Genomic DNA, 22317 nt, shown 5'->3' with positions numbered 1-22317 from the left:
GCATTGTGATTGTTGTAGTACAGTGGTGTATAACCCAATGTCACATATGAACTGCAGCAGAGTTTCTGTGCACTAACAAGAAACCAGCAGGGATCTATTGGTACATGTGAGATCCTAAAGATTGAGAAGTGCGAAGAAACCAGCAGGATTGTGAAAGCAGCTCTGGATGTGAATGGAGTAGTACAAATGCCCCTTTGCTTGCACAGAGCCCCTCATTCAGCAGTATGTGGAGGGGGGTTGAGGGTTAGACCCAGCATCGTTGTGGGATAAAATATGGCTCCATATAGGAGACCTAAAAGTCTTACAAATAAATTCAGTTCATTCAGTAAACATTTTGAGGCGAAGTCCATTTACCATCTCCTGTGAAATATCTATTGTGGTGTTTGCAGTAGTCGCTCAGGACTATTCACCTTGACGCATGGACTGGCATTTATGGACTGGCTATAAACCACGTCCCCTACGTGCCATTCTACAGGACTTTTCCAGCTCCTCATCTTTTGGCTTTGCCCACTGCATGGACGTTGCGTTTAGCTACGGAGTTCTCCGCTTGGAGAACAGGGTATGCTGGAACTTGTAGTTCACCAACCATTAAATAACTAGAGAGGTGACATAAAGTCAAAACTTTACCTTGCCACCAAGTCACCGGGCTACTGTCCACCAGATATAGCTCATTGGACGTCTGACGCCGCTGTATATTACCTCTCCCACCCTCCAGCTACAGACTTCACCAGCCATAAAGCAGTAATGGTAATGTGCCGCGCAGCCCATAATGTTGTTTTATGTCTCGAGCATTCTTGCCTTCTACAAGGTCCATTTTCTGCCACCCTGCATGTCCTGGCACTTGGCATCCATCCCTGTGTCCGAGACCAAGGATGGGGATATTAAGGTTGTCGTACCATTTCTTCTCTTCCCCCAAAATAGTTCACTCCGGAAAATAAAAGTTATAAAAGTGAGATACTATCCATTCCCTGTGCTTTATGCCCGGGCCGCGGTGATATTTTGTTGCCCACAGGTGTTCATTGCTTTAGCGGAGGAACGAGAGTGTTTTGTGCACATAATTCGCCCGTAAATCTGGAGAAACGTGGCAACTTAAATCTGTTTTTACTGTGTAATTCTGCCGGCTCCCACTTCAAGAAACAAGGCCGATCCGATTGATATTTTCAGAGTAAACTATTCTTCCATGACTATCAAAGAGGCAAAATTCCCAGTAGTGTGTAACGTGCGCTACAAAGAGGGGCATTAAAGCTGCGCAGGGCCTCCCCACGCAGGGGGATGGGATGGGATTGTTTGATACCTGCCATATTGGATTTCTTTCATCCATATGTACAACTGCTTACAGCATATGGGATTCCCTTTGCCATAGACAGAATAATCATCTGCCATAAATTTCAATCCTTGTGTGTTGCTCACACGTCTGTCACCGCAGGTCACCCGGAGCTGCAGACGACTGTGCCGCCATGTATGAGAGCGTTTCTCCAAATCTGTGTAGCATTTAGAAACTTTTATGTCCTTATTGAAATATCGTCATCTTACTGCTAGCCGCATGTTCCCATTGTATGTGTCTCCTGGAGGCCACAGGGGATAAAGACAGATTCAGCAGCATTCCAGTAGGAGAAAATGGAACAGTATTTTTTAAAGGATCTCTCCTGGCACAAGAAGTACAATGCGTTAGGTCTCTTGCAGGGGGCGGAGCATGACACCAGAGAGAGAATCCTTGTGTCATGCTCCACCCACACAGGCCCCACATTATGTTTAACACACACAGACGGTCAGTTTTGCCTGGAGTGTGCCTTTAACGTGCAAAATGAAATCACAATGGGACGAGTGCATTGGTGATAAGCCACAACAGCGTGCGGATGTCATGTGATACGTCACATATAAAACCTGGAACCCTCCCCTCTCTGACTTTTCCTAATAAAATGCTTTCATCCATCTCCTATCTGCGCTTCCATGAACTACAAGAATGTGGTAGGGGGTCTGTTGTAAGGGTCCCAGTCCCCTCCCTATGGTCCGAGCTCCTACACACAATTCCACAAGCGCAGGATCGCGGCTTTTACTCAGTGTTATTTATTAAGGACAATGGAGCAGTGGTAAATAGATAAGCAGCTTCTCCCCCCCCCCCCCCCCAGGGCACATGATTTCCCTAAAAGCCTTGGACACAGCGGCATCCAGATGTTCACTCTGCAGACCAGCTGCCTGACTTATCCCTGTGCCCGGGCTCCCAGCTGGTGACCCGCTGGCTCTAGTTATCTGTAAGTGCCATCACTGAAGCTAATAGGAATCTCTTACTAAAGACCATTACTCAATATCATTTTGTCATATCCTTAATGTGGGGGCTGCATTGAAATTTGTCAGACAAGATGCAGTTTACCCACAGAGGAGATGCATCTACAGAACACAATATGGAAATGTTCTATCACAGGAGATGTTTTATATCCCCCCAGGACCTCCCTAAATACTCGGCTTATAGAGGAGGATTTAATGGTTTTAATGAAGATGCATGTAATTGGCGGAGTCCCCTGCAGTGTGTGAGAGATGGGCAAATTTGTGGTATTAATGTGCCCACTGTATAAAATATGGGATAAAAGGGGTCATCCTATCAATCTACTGAACAGCACTTATATATCCCCATTCTGTATATTTTACACCTATGGCTCAATAGGCCTCTCCCATGAAGAACATCGTAGCTCCTCTGCTATCTGAGATTCTGCAGTGAATGAAAGTATTAACACCCAAAGAAATCATCCAAATTTGTCCCTGAGAGCTTCACTCTATCCCCTAATGTTACAGTAAAACTCCAGTCTGTCTTCTCTCCTTTTGCTGTGCAATTTATATGATTCTATTACATCCTGTTATCAGCCATTTCAAGGAGAGGCTGAGTGTAGGACAGGTGAATATAATCTATCACTCAGTGTTATCCCCTCCAGAGACGTTTACATCATATGTGTGACTGATATCAGCCGCTGCTCTTATAACACTCCAGTACTATTATATCCCCCAGAGACATTACATCATATGTGTCATATCAGCCGCTCCTCTTATATCACTCCAGCACTATTATATCCTCCAGAGACATTACATCATATGTGACTGATATCAGCCGCTGCTCTTATAACACTCCAGTACTATTATATCCCCCAGAGACATTACATCATATGTGTCATATCAGCCGCTCCTCTTATATCACTCCAGCACTATTATATCCTCCAGAGACATTACATCATATGTGACTGATATCAGCCGCTCCTCTTATATCACTCCAGTACTATTATATCCTCCAGAGACATTACATCATGTGACTGATATCAGCCGCTCCTCTTATATCACTCCAGCACTATTATATCCTCCAGAGACATTACATCATATGTGTGACTGATATCAGCCGCTCCTCTTATATCACTCCAGTACTATTATATCCTCCACAGACATTACATCATATGTGTGACTGATATCAGCCGCTCCTCTTATATCACTCCAGTACTATTATATCCTCCAGAGACATTACATCATATGTGTGACTGATATCAGCCGCTCCTCTTATATCACTCCAGCACTATTATATCCCCCAGAGACATTACATCATATGTGACTGATATCAGCCGCTTGTCTTATAACACTCCAGCACTAGTATATCCTCCAGAGACATTACATCATATGTGACTGATATCAGCCGCGCCTCTTATATCACTCCAGTACTATTATATCCTCCAGAGACATTACATCATATGTGACTGATATCAGCCGCTCCTCTTATAACACTCCAGTACTATTATATCCTCCAGAGACATTACATCATGTGACTGATATCAGCCGCTCCTCTTATAACACTCCAGTACTATTATATCCTCCGGAGACATTACATCATATATGTGACTGATATCAGCCGCTCCTCTTATATCACTCCAGCACTATTATATCCTCCGGAGACATTACATCATATATGTGACTGATATCAGCCGCTCCTCTTATAACACTCCAGTACTATTATATCCTCCAGAGACATTACATCACATGTGACTGATATCAGCCGCTCCTCTTATAACACTCCAGTACTATTATATCCTCCAGAGACATTACATCATATGTGACTGATATCAGCCGCTCCTCTTATATCACTCCAGTACTATTATATCCTCCAGAGACATTACATCATATGTGTGACTGATATCAGCCGCCCCTCTTATAACACTCCAGCACTATTATATCCTCCAGAGACATTACATCATATGTGTGACTGATATCAGCCGCTCCTCTTATATCACTCCAGCACTATTATATCCTCCAGAGACATTACATCATATGTGACTGATATCAGCCGCTCCTCTTATATCACTCCAGCACTATTATATCCTCCAGAGACATTACATCATATGTGTGACTGATATCAGCCGCCCCTCTTATAACACTCCAGCACTATTATATCCTCCAGAGACATTACATCATATGTGTGACTGATATCAGCCGCTCCTCTTATAACACTCCAGCACTATTATATCCTCCAGAGACATTACATCATATGTGTGACTGATATCAGCCGCTCCTCTTATATCACTCCAGTACTATTATATCCTCCAGAGACATTACATCATATGTGTGACTGATATCAGCCGCTCCTCTTATAACACTCCAGTACTATTATAAAGTGAAGACTTTAGTGTTTGGGACCCTCTAATGCAAAATTCCTACTTCTTTAGAAAAACAACAATAAGTTATCCTCTCCACTTTACCTGCCAAAATGCTACAATATCAGCAGTAAAATCACATGATGTTTAATATTGCAAAAGAGCAATCATGAACCCCACTTTACAGGACAGAATGAGCACAGAGGACGACCCCTCTCTCAAAAGACTAATGTGAATGTCATTAAAGGGGCTGAAATATTTATAGGTGTAAAATGCGCAGTGTTTATCAGTCACCGCGGGGCGGGAAGAATTATTACTACACGGTAACGAGACGAGATGCAAATGATTCCTGCCTCCCCCAGGACTGGGTCTCCACAGGGAACGTTGTAGACTTGAGGACACTCACATCTCACTTTCACATCAGCCGAATACCTTCTATCCTGTTAACAAGGCTTTGTAGGTGTCAGATTATCAAATATTCTGGATTATCATGTGATCATAGTAAAATATATGGACCTGCGCAAAATATAATAGTCAGCGTCTCATCATTCTGTATAGGTATTTCTTGATTATGAGACGCTAGATGAAGGAAATCTACTAATTTGCACATAAGGTGAGATTTGTGGAGATACAAGCTACTTTCATGTTTTTGTACAGTGGTGGCTCTCAGGATCCCTGCACGTGGCTGCAGATATCATCGTGTATCAGTGATGTCATAGCTTTTCTGTACCTTGGCACCAGGGTCACTGGCAACTGGCACCTAAACCTTAATGCAAAATCTGTAACAACCCCCCATGCCATTTAAAGATATCAGGGCCCAGGGTGACTGCATCTCTGCTCCCCCTATAGTTACTGCACTGGGGACTCTTGTACAGTATCAGCGGTCCTCCTCACATCGGCCTCTTGTCAGGTATAAGTATATCAGCCCCCATTATCTTGCGCTTCCTCCTCCCATCCTTTATGAGCCTCATTGCTCCTCCTGACAGCGACATATAATTCATGACTTGACCCGCAGCGTCATATGGAAATGTCTGATATAATGGAGGGTTGTAAATCAATGCTGGCAGGGTTATGTTCATGATAATAGATTAAGCAAACTAATTATTGACCGTCGCTTTACGATCGGCGTGCGGGAAGCCGAGACGTTTTACAAGGTTGTATTTATAACAATATTATAGGGTTCAAGCTCCACCACAGACCAATATAGTCATTTTCATAGCAGGATGCAAATAGCGACTCCACCCTTCCCTCCAGCAAATTAAAAATCCAAAACATATATTTATACATTGGAAATGACTGGGTGTCCAGCTGCGCAATAGACCGGACAATTAACCCCTGATCCGTCCATATTTATCACTATTGGGTCAATATAGGAGCAGGTACAGCAAGACATCGTCAAGCGTGGCCGGATCAACATTGGTGGGGACTCTGGGCAAGGGAGAAAGGAAGAATAAAGGGATCAACAAAAACTCCTGTCCATTGTGTATGTATGCACCGTCTATAAAGTCACTGACCTGTTACACTCAATCACCCGAATGTGGCGCAAACTGGTGCTGAAGACCCCTTATCCCTAAAAGAGAGGTCCAGCTCAGGACAAATTCTTAAGCAAAATTAATGCATTATATTTGCACTTCGTAAGTCAATAAACTAATTTGATTGCTGACGTTCAGTTATTTGGATTATTTTTATACAGGGGATAGTGAAGGCCTCGGGACGATTGTCCCATGTGCCCTCCCAATAACCTTATCTACATGGAAAGGAAAATTATCTTTTTGGTTGTGTACCGCCACCTTAAAGAGGATCTGTCACATTTTTCGAAATATGCTAATTTGGCTATACTTGCCACATGGGAGGTAACTCTTTTCACTCTGGGTGGTGTAATGTTTTCTGTATGACGCTGTCAAATCAGCTTACAGCTTCTCCCCTGCCCATCAACACAGTGTGATCATATAGTATACAGGTTCCATTCCCGACTGTGTTTTCAACTGGTGATCGCTCCGGTTTTTTCACAGCTAGAACTGTGAGCCTGGTGCCGTATGAAAGATTAGTATCTCATCACCCCTGTTCTAGGTGGTCCACAGCCGGAGATTTGGCTATTTGAAGTGATCCCCCTTCCCTCAGTCTCTCACACTGTGTGAAGCAGCTTCATGCTGATTGGGCAGTGTCAGAGGCTGGGAGGAGCTCCACCTCAGGAGAATCACTGGTGGTGACACCCGCTTGTCTAGTATCGCCTCATTTATATATTTAGAAAAAAAGCTCATAACTTCTAAAATAATAAACTTTTTGGGTCACAATTTTCACTATTATTATCAGTGTGACAGCGCCTATTAGATTGGCTAGGAGATAGGGCATTACTAAACTGGTGACAGATCCTCTTTAAAGATTCATGCACACAGCAAATCTACATGTGGGAAAAGGAATCAGCGCTCCAGGTACAGTGACTACAAGCTTGTCTGCATCATTGGTGAATAAATCACTGTTGTCACTTTACCTGGAGTGCTGCTTCCTTTTTCCTTTTGTATTGCTTTACCTATTTGGACCTTCGAGTCGGAACTGCTGAAGCCTGCACCCGGACTAGGACTAGATCCCATTACACTGCTGCTCCATCTTGCACTTCTTCGCAAATCGGCACGCATGTAGACTGTACGGCAGCATGCGGAGTAATACATGTTATAGGCCGGCAGGCTCTCTGTATGTCGCCATATGGTGCACCGGATTCTCCATTGTGATTCTAGGAGGGAATATTTCCGTAATACAGAATCCGATGGATCATGCCACAATTATGGTCCCATAACAGTCTACGGGCAGTGTATACGAGGCCGTAGACTGATGACATGTGAAACAGGCGCAGAAAACTTCCATAAAGCGGTTTATTTTCTGTCTCTTTTTGCTTTGCTTTTGTTGTTTTCTTTCTTTTGAGTAAAGTAATTAAGTTACCTGGTAACAAGTCCTTAAATAGATCTGTGCAGTGGTCACTAAGTGGGGTCACAGACTATTTATCTAGTGCCAAGCGTCCTCATGCCGGCGTCCCTCTAGATTACAGATTACACTTATAATTGGGCTGCTCTGACAGTGATGGATGTGAAGACGCTTCTCTTCCATCAAGCCAAAGGAGTTAAAACGCGTGGGGTTTTACTCTTCTTCAGAAAATCACTAATAACCTCGTCACGTGCGATCGCTTCATCGTAAAGTGCCATATTTAATACACTTTATGCCATAATATCTTATGCAGCAGCTTTTTTTTTTTAAGGTTGGTCTTGAGTTCGTGATTGAGGTGTCACCATGGCTACCGGCGCTGTAAGCTATTCATCACTCCTCCATCTTCGCTCTTACGCCTCATGTTCATTGATTTACATAAATGTCTTTTGCACTAAGTAACATTGTGAGTTCCTGAGCGAAGAACGATTGGAGATGGGGGCTGCAGACATAGGCACGTTTAGAAAAACAAATCAGATCTTCTGCCGCCGGGGTGAAGAGACGCTTCTTTAACGGCATTGTTTGCAGCGGTGGCGTTCTACGCGGCCGTGATTGAATTCATGCACAGTTTATTTGGAGGGATGACTATGTGAGATATTATCACTTCCCTCCCACCGTAGCCTCATTCCACCTCCTTCCACTTTACATTTGGTAAATGTTTTACCACCTTGCTTCCCTTTTTATGGATTATTACAGATAACCGCGGCCTTGTATTATTTTATTTCTTTTCGAGGCCAATTAGTAAATGATGCGCAACCTTAAGAATCCGCTAATAAGAAGGTCAGCGGCCGCTCTGTCCTGAGGAATGCGATTTCTTTTCATCCTCAATAAGTCTCCTGTGAAATGAAGACTTTGATTTTGCGGTAATAAGGCCTGGTATTTTCGTGTATAGAATGGCGATCGTGTCATTTGACCTTTTGAGAATTTCCTCTCTGAGCGATGCCGAGGACAATCACCTTTTGTGAGAATGATTGTTGAAATTGCTGCGCTGATTGACCGGGAATTATAATCTCTGAAAGATTCACATCCTGCACTGGCGCAAATGGTCTGTTATTGCCGGACGTCCTTGGTGTCATTTTTCAGCTGCATCTCGATGGTTTTACAAGGAATGTTGTAAATCAGGGGGAAAATAACATGTAAAGCACCTGCGATTCTGGCAGCTGTTTTTGGCCTCATACTCTTTACTAGGCAGTGCAGAAATCAGTGAGGCCTGGGGCACATTGTGTCTTCTACCGCAATAGTCTTATCATTTCCTATTCCTGAACGGTAAATCGGCCTAGACGTTAATATTAATATCCATGTAACAATACGGTATGGGACAGTTTCATTTATTCCCTCATTGCTGGGTTTGAGAATTTTCTGACACATTTACATTCCTTAAAGGCTATGTACACATTTGACATAATTAATTCTTATATATGTGTATATATATATATATATATATATATATGAGAGAAAGAGAGAGATAAAATTGTCTATCAGTGTGATTGGTGAAGCTTCTTAAATACATTTTAATTCAAATTATTTTAACTTTTTGAGATACTGCTGCTTTGTATCCTGTATACAGAGAAGCTGTATCTTTCCTATATCTGTCCGGTCCGTGGGACTGACGGGTTTCAGTGACAAGTGTAGCAAAGAGGGATGAGCTATTTTTTTCACTCTTAAGCCACACCTCTAACCCCACAGAATCCCCGCCCATACACTCCCCCTGTAGACAGCGCGAACTCCCCCTGTAGACAGCGCGAACTCCCCCTGTAGACAGCGCGTTCTGCAGCAGGCTCGGTGGGGTGCGCGCGTTCTGCAGCAGGCTCGGTGGGGTGCGCGCGTTCTGCAGCAGGGTCGGTGGGGTGCGCGCGTTCTGCAGCAAGCTCGGTATTGTGTAGTAGGGATCAGCTTTGTGCTTGCTCATATTCCATTGAATGGAAGAAAAAACACATCAGACTTTGAGACCTCAGCTCCAGAATGGTTGTTGCTTCCAGTAAACACTTTATAACCTCAAACATCAGGACTACAAGAGTCAACCGCAGAGCATCGCGTCCTGCCCCATCAGAGCATCTGCTCCTTCTGAGCATTTTTATCTTTTTTCGATGAAAATAATTTCATGACAAGGAAATAATTAAATGAGTGACATCTTCATTATTGGAAGCACCAACCCAATTCTGCCGTCCTTTACATGGGATCCTGTATCAATAGCGTTGCTTCAGTTACGACGTTGCTGAAAATGACTGCGTATACAATAAATTTTGCCCCCATTCAATTCTTTCGTTGCAACTTTTTTTGGAGTGTAAACCTGCGCCTCATGTGGCCTATTCCACATAACTCGTGTAATGGCTTCTGTTTAGAAACACCCTCTAATAACTTGTCGGTATTTTAGGGGGGGGGGGAAGGGACTGGTGCGATATTTTAATAAATGTAGATCACATCTTGAGCGCCATATTATCCAGAGGTAATTTCACTATTTTATTCTAAAGTTGATACATGATTGATGCACTAGTGAAACTTTATTGATACATGATAACATGATGATTGATGGGTCTCCCTGTACATTTGCAGCCCAAACAGCAGATTTAAGAGCTTAAAGATATAGCACGGGTATCATTTGCTAAAGAAGATTAGAAATCCCCATAATCTGAAAACATCCCCTGCCGCACGTTATTAGCGGCACCAGTAATGAGATGATGACAGGATGACGGCTATTCCCTGAAAGGATTTCAGAACTTGCCAGTTCAAAGCAAATGTTTGAGTCTGCAGCAACAAATAACCCCCCCCCCCCATACAAGCCCCCCCCCCATACAAGCCCCCCCGGAATGCAGGTGTGACCCGGATCAGATGTCCTGTTATCACTGATGTCCATGTTCAGAGCAAATTTTGGACATTTTCCACCACAGATGTTAAAATTCACTTATTTACAGCTTTTTGTTCTAAACCATTTTCTGGGTCTGAATTACTGGCAATTCTGTGTTTTCTCTTCCCCTGGGTCTGCTGAAGCAGTTTCATGCTAAGCAGCCATGTACTAAATGTTCTGCATTGCAACCGGGTAGAGCACAAGACGAAATATGCAATAATGCAATGCTCTGCAGAGATCAGTAGGACTGCGGTATTCCGTTATAATGGTTTGTATGGGTCAATAGGCCTGTGCAGGCTTCATGCACTGATTGGCAATGCTCTGCAGGGATCAGGAAGACTATTGCAGTTCTCATGCACTGTTTATGTACTGCAAGGGAGGAGGAACTGTGCTTAATTCATGCACTGTATCTGTATTGCAATGTTCTGCAGGCATCAGAGGGACAATGCACAACTAATGCAAAGTGTTGCAATGCTCTGCAGAGCTGAGTGGGACAATTGTACTGTGTTGCAATGCTCTGCAGAGCTGAGTGGGACAGATGTACTGTGTTGCAATGCTCTGCAGAGCTGAGTGGGACAATTATACTGTGTTGCAATGCTCTGCAGAGCTGAGTGGGACAATTATACTGTGTTGCAATGCTCTGCAGAGCTGAGTGGGACAATTATACTGTGTTGCAATGCTCTGCAGAGCTTAGTGGGCTTGGCTCCTTTGTATTTATGAGTGCATCTTTTCTTAACTTGTTCAGGATTTCTCTTCGGGGCTTCACTGCTTTTTGATGTGAATGGAATTGGGTTACTTAAGAAAACCCAAAGCCACATGCTGATAAGGAAGCCGGAAAGAAGAAGAAAAATCAAGCTCTGTATATGGAAGCAAAGCCCCTCTGTATGTGGATGGCTGCAGAATTGTTAGAATCCCGCAGGGTGCAGGGAGATTGCTCTCAGCCTTGGTCGCACCGCCTGCCTCGCATGGACAGAAATATGTGTTGGGCTGCAGCTGGCTGTCTACGAAAAAGAATAAACTCGCATCAGAATTTATTAGCAGAGCAGGCCTTAAATACGTTCTCCTCCCTGGGTTCGGTAGAACGCAGCTCGCCTTAAATATTCCTATCCCAAGGTTCCCGCCATGGCGGCCGTGTCACCCTCTGTAAAATGGCCATCCTTTTTTTTGACAAGCGGCAAAGTTTCGACAGCTCTAAGAGAGAGGTTGAGAGCGGAGGGCTCGGTGCTGCCGTCAGCACTTTCTTATTCTCCCTGTCTCGTCGTTATCACTAAACTTTGCAGCACTGTGGCATTATTGCCTCACTTGACAGGAGGAATGACAGGAGGGATCACGGTGATAAGACTGGGAAATGGGGTCAGTGCATAGCTTACAAAAATGACTTCAATCACAGAATATTTCTTGGTGATGATTTAGGAGATTAAATGTCTTTTATATTTTTCAAAAACCTTCAAGGTTCATCACATGCCTGGTACAAATATCCAGACTACTGATCCACGCAGAGCGATTGGGATGAGGCATGTGGTGCCTCGTGGCTCAGTCATAGTGATGCCTCTAGTTCTTACGTGATCATCAGCGTGGTATTTCTAGATGTAATGAGAGCCCCAGTAAGGAAACTTAGCCTAGGCTTGTGTTCCAAAAAGCACAAATATCCAGCAAACCTAATATTTGTACTGTATATACTCATCCTGCCTCGGAAACAAACTGCATATCATAGCCTAAAATATATATGTGTTCGCTTTCACAAATTATCACTGTTAATACTCTTTCTATTAAGATCGAAGCTGAACAACTCGCCATTCTGAAAACTTTCCCTGATCCTTTTTTTTTCTTCGGCCTTATACCATGGATTTTCCGTCATTCTTCTATGCTGGGAATGTTCCTTCATAATACAATAAGGTGGATTATGATCCAGTGTAAACCATTGTGTGCAACTTCATGGTTTGTGTGATCAACAGAGTCGGGGGCCAACGTTGCAGCATGTGGAATAAAGCAGAAAACACAAGGAAGGAGCAGACCTCAAGTACACTCCTAAAACGGTGCAAGTGGATATAGTAAAGCCTTGTAATTACTCTGCCTTAAATAGAGGTCCCAAGTCTCACTCATTTATAATCATAGAGAACAGATGAAGGTTATGCTACAAAATAGTGCAATGTTAGTTGCAGGCAGGTCATCTGAATGAGATTTTATAGCCACAGCGCCTATGTCCACCGTTTATTTATTTACTTTACTGTTTCAATGCATTGAAAATAAAGAATGTAACAACTTTGTAAATGGTCTTCACAAAAAATATTCAAGCGTTTTGTACCTACAGCTGCTATGCTGACCTATGCATCTCCATGGTAACAGACAACAAACAAGCCTAGTGTAGTCTGATCCTCAAGTCATTTTCCCTTTAATCACTCACATACTTCTTGCTAATCTGTCAAATCTGTGTTAGGAAGATGTAGGGAGCAAAAGAAAGGGAGCATGACTGCAGGATCAGAAACACACAGGGTTTGTTGTCTGTAACCATGGAGACACACAGGTCAGCATAGCAGCTGTAGGCATAAACCAGTAAAACATTTTTCATGAAGACTATTTGCAAAGTTGCTTCTCTGTTAATTAAAGATGCATTGAAGCAATATGTTTTTTTTAATTTGTTTTGGATTGCGACCCGAGAAAGTGAAAGTGGACGTTAGTCGAATCATGTGGCTTAAGTCACATGACTCTCATGCACCAGGCATTGTATGGCAGATGCCACCACCTTGTCCTGGCCTAAATTACATAGAAGATTCAGAGATTCACAGTCCTAATCTGCAGCAGTTTGATATTTGCTTAATGCATATTACAATGTTAATCCACAAAGAAAGGAAGAGGCTCGCTACAAGTTGCACCTCCTAATCATCAATCCACAAAGAAAGGAAGAAGCTCGCTACACGCTGCACCCCATAATCATTAATCCACAAAGAAAGGAAGAGGCTCGCTACACGCTGCACCCCATAATCCTTAATCCACAAAGAAAGGAAGAGGCTCGCTAAACGCTGCACCCCATAATCCTCAATCCACAAAGAAAGGAGGAGGCTTGCTACAAGATGCACCCCATAATCATCAATCCACAAAGAAAGGAAGAGGCTCAATACACGCTGCACCCCATAATCCTCAATCCACAAAGAAAGGAAGAGGCTCGTTACGAGCTGCACCCCATAATCATCAATCCACAAAGAAAGGAAGAGGCTCGTTACGAGCTGCACCCCATAATCATCAATCCACAAAGAAAGGAAGAGGCTCAATACACGCTGCACCCCATAATCATCAATCCACAAAGAAAGGAAGAGGCTCGTTACGAGCTGCACCCCATAATCATCAATCCACAAAGAAAGGAAGAGGCTCGCTACATGCTGCACATCATAATCATCAATCCACAAAGAAAGGAAGAGGCTCGTTACATGCTGCACCCCATAATCATCAATCCACAAAGAAAGGAAGAGGCTCGTTACATGCTGCACCCCATAATCATCAATCCACAAAGAAAGGAAGAGGCTCGTTACATGCTGCACCCCATAATCATCAATCCACAAAGAAAGGAAGAGGCTCGTTACATGCTGCACCCCATAATCATCAATCCACAAAGAAAGGAAGAGGCTCGTTACATGCTGCACCCCATAATCATCAATCCACAAAGAAAGGAAGAGGCTCGTTACATGCTGCACCCCATAATCATCAATCCACAAAGAAAGGAAGAGGCTCGTTACAAGCTGCACCCCATAATCATCAATCCACAAAGAAAGGAAGAGGCTCGTTACATGCTGCACCCCATAATCATCAATCCACAAAGAAAGGAAGAGGCTCGTTACAAGCTGCACCCCTTTTATTCAGCCAAATAGACCGTACAGAGTGACCCTCCAGGCAGCCGCACCCAGAGAGCCTCTCGGCTGTAAGTCTTTATGGTACTTATTATCTGTGCCATTAACTGCCATTAGGATTAGTGCGTGGCCCCGTACGAGCTGCTCCGTAATAGCACTGTTATTTGGAGATCTACGGAATAAAACACTCATTAATGTAAATTGGAACTCGCAGCAGAAAATCTCTCTGTAGGTTAAATGTCGCATCTTCCTTATTAGCTAGTAGTCTGATAAGGTGCAGTCTGCCGCGGCGAGGCGTCTGAATGATATTTAATGCTGGGATGATAAGAAATCTACAGACAGAGAGGAACATATGGTGCCGGGCACTCCCAGCATCCCCGGATAATGCAGAATGGGTGCAGGACGCTTCATCTGTCGTCCACTTCAATTCTGCCTCCAAGAGCTGCTGGGATTAGTATGAAATCTGCTCAGCGCTGATATTCTGTATGGACCTGGTCCTCACATTATAATCTCACAGGAACGGACTCCCAGGTGGAATTCTCTGCAGGAACAGAACTTAGAAAAATAAATTTTATGAAGTTATTGAAGAGAATTTCTCACCCCAAAAATAAATCCCCAGTAAATATCAAATATGGAATCGTCCTCTTCTGTCACGTTGTTAAAACGTCTACTCCGTCTTGGTTACGGTTTGGTTCTGAAATATCAGGGTGACCGCTCATATGGTCTCCGTTACATCTCCTATGGCGGTTATTACTCAACTTTTCCCGAGTCCTGAAAGGCAAATCTGTGCACATATGCTATGATACATCCCATGCTCTCATGTTGCATTCATAACCAGGCAGATGTGCTTTTCGGGACAATCCATGTAGAAGTTGGAGCCATAATAGATGTCCGCTTCTAACAATGGGCTGTAACTAAGTAACAAGTTAATCAGAGCGTTTAATAAACAGGCAATAGATGAAAACTCAGTTACTTTTATGTATCTGCATTATGCAGCAATCCTGCAGAATATTGTATTATATTATATGTGCTTACATAGCAATTCTCCGGTATTATATTGTTCCCATTAACTAGGAGGGATCTGATCAATTCTAGCTGAAAGACACCAAGTTTCTATTGGTTTCCATTCTGTAGACAGGAGTCGGCGGCGTCCTGTGTAGAATTCCTCATAATGCTCCGATTGTCTGAGATCTTCCGGTTATCCTCCAGAAAACTCCCATTAAACCGGCGTCCTGCGTCCCCCTCTCCTCTGCCGTTTATAAGCTATTAACCAAGCAGCATCTCTCTCTTTACCCTAAAGCAGTCGAGCTGGCTACTTTACCATGATATATTATTTATGGGCTCCATTAACACTGAAGTGGCTAGCTCCAGGCTTCGATCGAGTTGTCAGGGCCTTTTACCCCTGGGGACCCCAATTCAGGAAGGGGCGGTGGTGGTAGAGGGGATTGTCTGGCTTGGTGCCCTTGACACGTGGGGGACTTTCTCGCTTTCTCTCTGCCTTTCATGAGCTCCTGACAGTCAGGAACATTTGTCCATTAAGATCCATCTTGGTGCGCTGCCAGTACACGAGTCTAATGGAATAATGAGGTGCAAAGTGGATGTATCTGATACAACAGAGCAGGAAATGTACCTGAGGATCCCTGTTCATACACTAAAAACAATACTATTATTGGCTGTAATGGGCTTTATGGAGCTCGCCTATTCATCAAATTAACACAGAGAAAGTGACTTGTAATGCAGTTAGCAGCGATCCTGAAAGGGAAGCCCGGCCCGGCTCTGTACAGTCATCCACTCAGATGTAATATGGCAGCATTAGCTGTGCCCTGCCCTTCATACAGTCCCCAGCATATAACATAGACTCCTACACGTACGTCAACGGTCACTGTACAAGGCTTGATGCCATCGAGTGATCAGGGGAGAATAAGGTTGAGATCAGGGTCATCGTGGAATGTAGCGCCCCTACTGACACCCCACAACATTGCATGTCTGCTGTAGTAGCGTTAAGGTATAAATAATCCTATTAGAAAAAAAAATCCCCCATGTACATTCTCTGGTTAAAGCAGATCTGTCACCATACCATGAGCGCAGCATATTATGGGGACAAGTGCGCTCTACTAATAGCCTAAACTACACAAAAAATATTGAGCCATTTGACTAAAAGAGAATGACTTCCATGGATTAAATTGAAATCTAGATAGTTAAGATCAGATGATTCATCTTTTTCCGAGTGCCCCCCCCCCCCACATCACCCCGTTATATCTGCAGATTTCCAGGCTGTCTCCTAGAGCTCAGAGCAGATTAGCACCAGGTTCTGCATCCCGTACACTTTACCCACCCCACGACTCCAGAGCGCAGATCAATACTTTTATCACTGCTTGACAGATTTCCATTGATACTTTCCAGTGATATTGACTGACAGATACCCCCTTCCCTCACCTTGTGAATCCATTAACTGTGCCGCCACCTGGTGCGTGAGCGTGACAAGCCGGGACAGCACTCGGAGCCAGAATTTAATCCCAGCACAGATAACATGGAGTCACTCACCCCTGTCTACTCCTGGTTCTTTTCTCTGTAACACCTCAATGTCTCTGCTGTCACCAGATTTCTGGCGAATCAAGCCTCGCTTTATTTATGGTTTTATTCTTTTGCAGATCCCTGATTAAAACCTGGCGTTATATGGACAGAAGTCTAGTAAAAAAACACACTTGTTACAGTATGGTTTCTACATTGTAGAAGCTAGTGGTTATTATTTGATAGATATTTTCAAACAACAGCTAATGTGTCGTGACGAACTACTGCTCAATACATACAGGGTGGAGAAGATGTAGACGAAAGTGACAGAAGGGAGGCCTCATATGGGATTAGACCGGTCTGAAAATTATTGGTCCCCTTTAGGGGTCATCATATGACTTTCTGTGATGACTGGAAGTTTCCAGATTCTATCCTCCCCATGGAAATGAATGGACACTTTTCCAGTTTTGGTGATGATATTTCCATAAAATCTCATTATCACAAAGAAAACACCTGCAAAAACTAGAAAGTTATTTTTGAAAGTCCAATCCAAGACTCTCGATCCTTCCGAGACGTTATACACGGGTTTAATTGGTGTGATTTTCCCACCTCCGCTATATACATGGAATTAAATAGACACATTATGAAGCACTGTACATTTTAAGAACAGAGTTTTGAGTTTCAATATATCTAAAATAGAACAAGAAGCAACTTTGCAAATACACTTAATAAAAAAATCTTCTACCGTTTTGTGTATACAGCTCATATACCTACTCTATAACCATGGAGACACATAGATCGTCTTAGGAGCTGTATACACACAACGGTAGGAGATTTGTTATCCAGACTATTTGCAAAGTTGCTTTATTTTCATATTAGATGCATTATGTCAACTGATCTACCACTTCCAGTAGGCAGTATTGGGCTATACCTGGGCACATCTGGCAACTGCCTTCACCCTATAACCGGGTAGCAAAGTGCCCGGCGATAATTCATGCAAACCTTATTTTCGCCACCATTCATTGGTTTTCTCTCTTACGTTGGTGCCAGCTCTCCAGCACAGGTCTTCAGTATGAATGTGTAGGGGGGATGATTTGCCACCATGCGAATAACGGGGGTCCAAGGAGAGAACTCCACACACGTGTATGGTTCGTAGAAGGGGACGGGTGTACATAAAAAGTATATATTATTATTAATAGGTGGAAGTTGTTCGTTATCATTAATTATTAGGTTATAAGTTCTAGATGCTTGTGGAAATAGACAGCGGATGAAATGTTTTTCAAGAATGAGAACAAATTGTTCTTAAGGGAACGTTGGAAGGTGCAGCGCAGGAGAAGACTGGAGAAAAGAGCGAAGAGGTCGTGCGAGTCCAGCAGTTCAGGGATAATGCAGGGGGAGATGTGTTTTCACCGAGCGCTGCAGAAAGCAAAGGGAGATGATGTGTTATACGGGATGAATCCATATAGAATGTGGAACAAGTGATGATTTTATATTAAAGCTGCGCTAATAACATCTGCAGATGTTCTTACAGATTTCTGCAAGATGAAGTTATCATTACAGGGGAAGTTATTTTTAAGACACGTGGATTTCCTGTCCGTTATTTGCACTGCAGTCGACATGTAAAAAAAAAAAAGGCTGATAACACAGTAATCGCCTGCACTCATCATGTATAAAGTGCCATATAAAATAGTGTTGCGGCCTGGCAATTTTGACATTTATATCCTTCCTATAAGACAGCTTGTGTCTCTGTTTTACAGTCTCATTAAGCTCCATTCGCAGTGGGCGACAGCGTTTTCGTGTTTATTGCAGAGCAGACGTCCGCAGACTCGGCCGCCAGTTCAGCTCTTGTTTACAATGCCCGTGTAAATGGGGTAATAAGCATCCTGTTGTGCAATGCCTAATGCCATTATGTCTCCTTCCGCAGGTGAGCCAGTCTTTATCCGGAAGCCGGATGACCAAATTGGAATATCAGGTGGCGTCGCCTCTTTCGTCTGCCAGGCCACAGGGGATCCAAAGCCCAGAATCACCTGGATGAAGAAAGGGAAAAAAGTCAGCTCGCAACGCTTCGAGGTAAGTGCCAGTTCCGGGAACAAGGACCAGAAACACCCCCTAGCCCCCCCCTGTCTGTCAGGCTATGAGATCGAGATCTGATGGGGAGAAGCTAATGAGGTTATTTGTGGAGAACAGCATGTCCTTTCAGGGCTCAGCCACCATGTAATGTCCTGCCATCTCCATCCCCCCTGTAACAAGATTTTCCACACCCCCCTACTGTCATTCCTGGCAATAAGAACGGGTCACTCTCCTCTCAGTATCACTGATAAGCAAATGGGTTCTCTTCATGTAAAATGAGAATTTTGCGCTGCATTTCAGGCACAAAGATTTAATGGGCTGAATTGAAATAATTGTATCAGCCAGTATTATGGAATGAAAGGGAAGATAGAGCAGAAGCGAGAAGAGGAATTAGTTCCTTTGTATCAGCTGCGCTGCCTGCCTCGCCGGCTTTGTCTCCGAGTGTGTCATTCTTTGCAGTCTGTGCCTCACCCAAATTATATACATTTACTGTGTTCCAATCTCTGGCACTCCTCCTCTACAGGTGATTTGGTTAAAGGGATTGTAGCGCCTATATTCTAAGAATATCTTCATTGTAGAGGTATTGGAGCTGATTCACACAATGTGTCTGCTGCTTCCAGATGATGCTTCATTCCAAAGTTATTACATTTTAAAGATAATAGGTTGATATAGACCTGGGTGGGGGCGCTGTTATATTGATGTTTACAGAAGTTTTTTTTTGCTGCCACCAGTGGTGAAAAGGGGGTACTGCAAGTAATTGAAATGTATTTAGCTTTTATTATGTTTTGAAGGAAACATTCCCCCCCAGAAATGATAGAACCTCATTATCAGCAAGAAGTGTTGTGTGGCGGACAAGGCTCCTGTATTATATGCAGTTGTAAATATAACAAATCAATGTAAATTCAGCGCAGGTTTTGCAGTGACCTGATGTGAACGCGTCTATTCTTTAGGTTATAGAGTTTGATGATGGATCGGGGTCTGTTCTTCGAATACAACCCCTCCGGGTTCACAGGGATGAAGCAATATACGAGTGTACAGCAACCAACAGCGTGGGAGAAATCAACAGCAATGCCAAACTGACTGTTCTAGAAGGTAGGACGCAACTGCTCTACAATGTTATATGATTATATGTAAATAAGAGATGGACATTGAACGCTTCACCATCGTATCCATGTACAAAATACGGTTATTGTGAGGTGTGAGGAGAACTACAGCGGGTGTGAAATCTTCCATATAAAAAGGAGGCTCTTGACTTATTTAGGCTCTGTTCACATCTGCACGGGATGCTCTGTCAGAAGCCTCTGTCGCACATTTCATAATTTTTACCATGCAAAAAAGCACAGCATGCTGCGCCTTTTTAGTCCTGCAAAATGACGGACAACGTGACTGAAACCTGACAGAACCCATTAAAGAAAAGCAAAGACTACCAACATTTCTGAGATTGGCACATAGGTGGTGAAGTATAGTTATTAAATATGTCGTGACCTTTACTCGGTGGCCAAGCAGTCTGCAATAAAGTTGTCATTGCTCCACTTTCTAAAGACCAGAAATACAAGGTTATCTGTGTCTTACTTATCTGGAGCGGTCTTTACTGAAGGTTTGGGGCATGATAGGTCTCTTCCCTGTAATCATTCTTCAACAGCCCAGAACGGTGTCCTATTCAATCGTCTGCGTCCTTGTGCTTCCAGGCTCTGCCATGTGTGACAAATCGCTGCTTCTTTCCGAGATCACTAGAGGGATTATATCTGCGATGCTCACGTTGATCCCACAGCATTCTTCTTGCCCCCTCACTTACCTGCTCACATATTTCCCCTCCCCCTATATTCTAGGAAAAATAACCCTTTACATCTCATACTTTGAGAGATTTGGATGTATCTTACTAGAGGGCAATTAACTTCTTATCTCAATTAACTAAGGTACAGATAATGGCCACAAAAAAAAGGTCAAGACCTAAAACATCCAAGGTCAACAAAGTCATAAGCAAATCAAGACTAAGGGCCTGTTCACATTGCCCTTCCGTTGGAGGGTTCCCTCTGAAGTTTCCGTCGGGTTAAGCCCTCAACGAAAAGGCAAATGGAAACCTAAGCTTCCATGTGCATCACCATTGATATCAATGGTGACGGAAACGTCGCTAAAGCTTTCCGTTTATCACCGTTGTCACAGGGTTCCGTCGTTTTGAGTCGACTGCGCTATTGATTCCTGTCACAACGGTGATAAACGGAAAGCTTTAGTGACGTTTCCGTCACCATTGATATCAATGGTGATGCACATGGAAGCTTAGGTTTCTGTTTGCCTTTCCATTACGGAGTTAACCCGACGGAAACCTCAGACGGAATCCCTCAGCGGAAAAGAACGGTGATGTGAACACCGCCTAAGATGGCAAAACTTGACTACGTTGGCCTCCGGTAAGAGATGCTCTTCAGCCCCATTTGAGACTCCCAGTGATTTTGTGTATTTGAGAAATTGTATTTCTACCTCATTTTAAATAACTGTTAACCATTTTGGAATGACGAGTCTATTTATCCAGCCCTGTTTGGCCATATAGCAGGAGACTAGGGTGGCATCTTGCTTGGGATGTCTCACCGAAGAAATATATACATCCAAGCATTATAGTTCGTTATTGGGTTCAGGTCTCCTTCGAATATATTGCGGTGTTGGTTTTATAGTGTCGGGTCAGCTGTGTTATCTGTATATCCTCATATTGTGGAGTCATCAGGAGCCCTCACCATCCCGCAGACCTGCAGAGTTATATGATAAAAAGGAGTGCTCATGTTTATAGTATTATCTCGCTCCTTAGATTCCAATCTCCCTGGGATTGAGCTTCGGTTACACGGCCTATGTGATACTTATCCTGTGTGCATTACGTATACACCCTGCAACATCCTGGTTACCATATGCACGCGTGGTTTGAAGTGTAAACAACGGTGATTATCTGCCGCCAGCAGAGACAGGAGGGTGGGCTGAAGACTGGGACTGGAAAGACCATGGCAATGCGTACAGGTGTAGGTCTGCATGGTTTAGCTGAATTCATTGGCAAGATTGAAGGGTTAACAAGAATCCGCAGTTATGAAAAATGCTTAGAAATCAGATGACCTCGTCACCATGTCGTCATCAGCGCTGGATTCTCTTTCAAGAGGCTTTTGATGACCCTTGTATTAGGTATTGGCGTGCTGGAATAGGAACAGCTTCTATCTCCCCATGAGTTTAGCTGTGGCTGGAGCAAGGAACAGAAGTAGCATTAGGATAATGTATACAGCAAAAAAAGAACCCAAGTTCATGTTTAATAATGATTTAAATCGAATGAATGCTACGCGTTTCAACACCGGACTTGTGTCTTCGTCAGGCAAGAGAAATACATACAATCGACATAGGTATATATATAAGAAGGTAGACATCAAAAATGTAATAATTAGTTGATTGAATACGTTGCAAAAACGCCAAAGAGAGGCGG

General features: G+C 43.4%; 1 protein-coding gene across 17 annotated transcripts in view; it reads left to right on the top strand.

Annotated features, from left to right (window-relative positions):
• The window catches only part of PTPRF (protein tyrosine phosphatase receptor type F), a 717955-nt gene that overhangs the window by 571745 nt on the left and 123893 nt on the right, over positions 1-22317 (top strand). For all 17 annotated transcript variants that reach the window (XM_075832637.1, XM_075832636.1, XM_075832645.1 and 14 more), the window contains 2 exons: positions 18721-18866; positions 19817-19958. In XM_075832637.1, the coding sequence (XP_075688752.1) occupies positions 18721-18866; positions 19817-19958 (288 nt within the window). The remainder of the gene's footprint in view (positions 1-18720; positions 18867-19816; positions 19959-22317) is intronic.

The sequence above is a fragment of the Rhinoderma darwinii genome, chromosome 7 (genome assembly GCF_050947455.1).
Source record: "Rhinoderma darwinii isolate aRhiDar2 chromosome 7, aRhiDar2.hap1, whole genome shotgun sequence".
NCBI classification, from domain to species: domain Eukaryota; kingdom Metazoa; phylum Chordata; class Amphibia; order Anura; family Rhinodermatidae; genus Rhinoderma; species Rhinoderma darwinii.
Note: the sequence above shows the minus strand (reverse complement) of the source record. Positions and strands in the feature narration are given on the sequence as shown.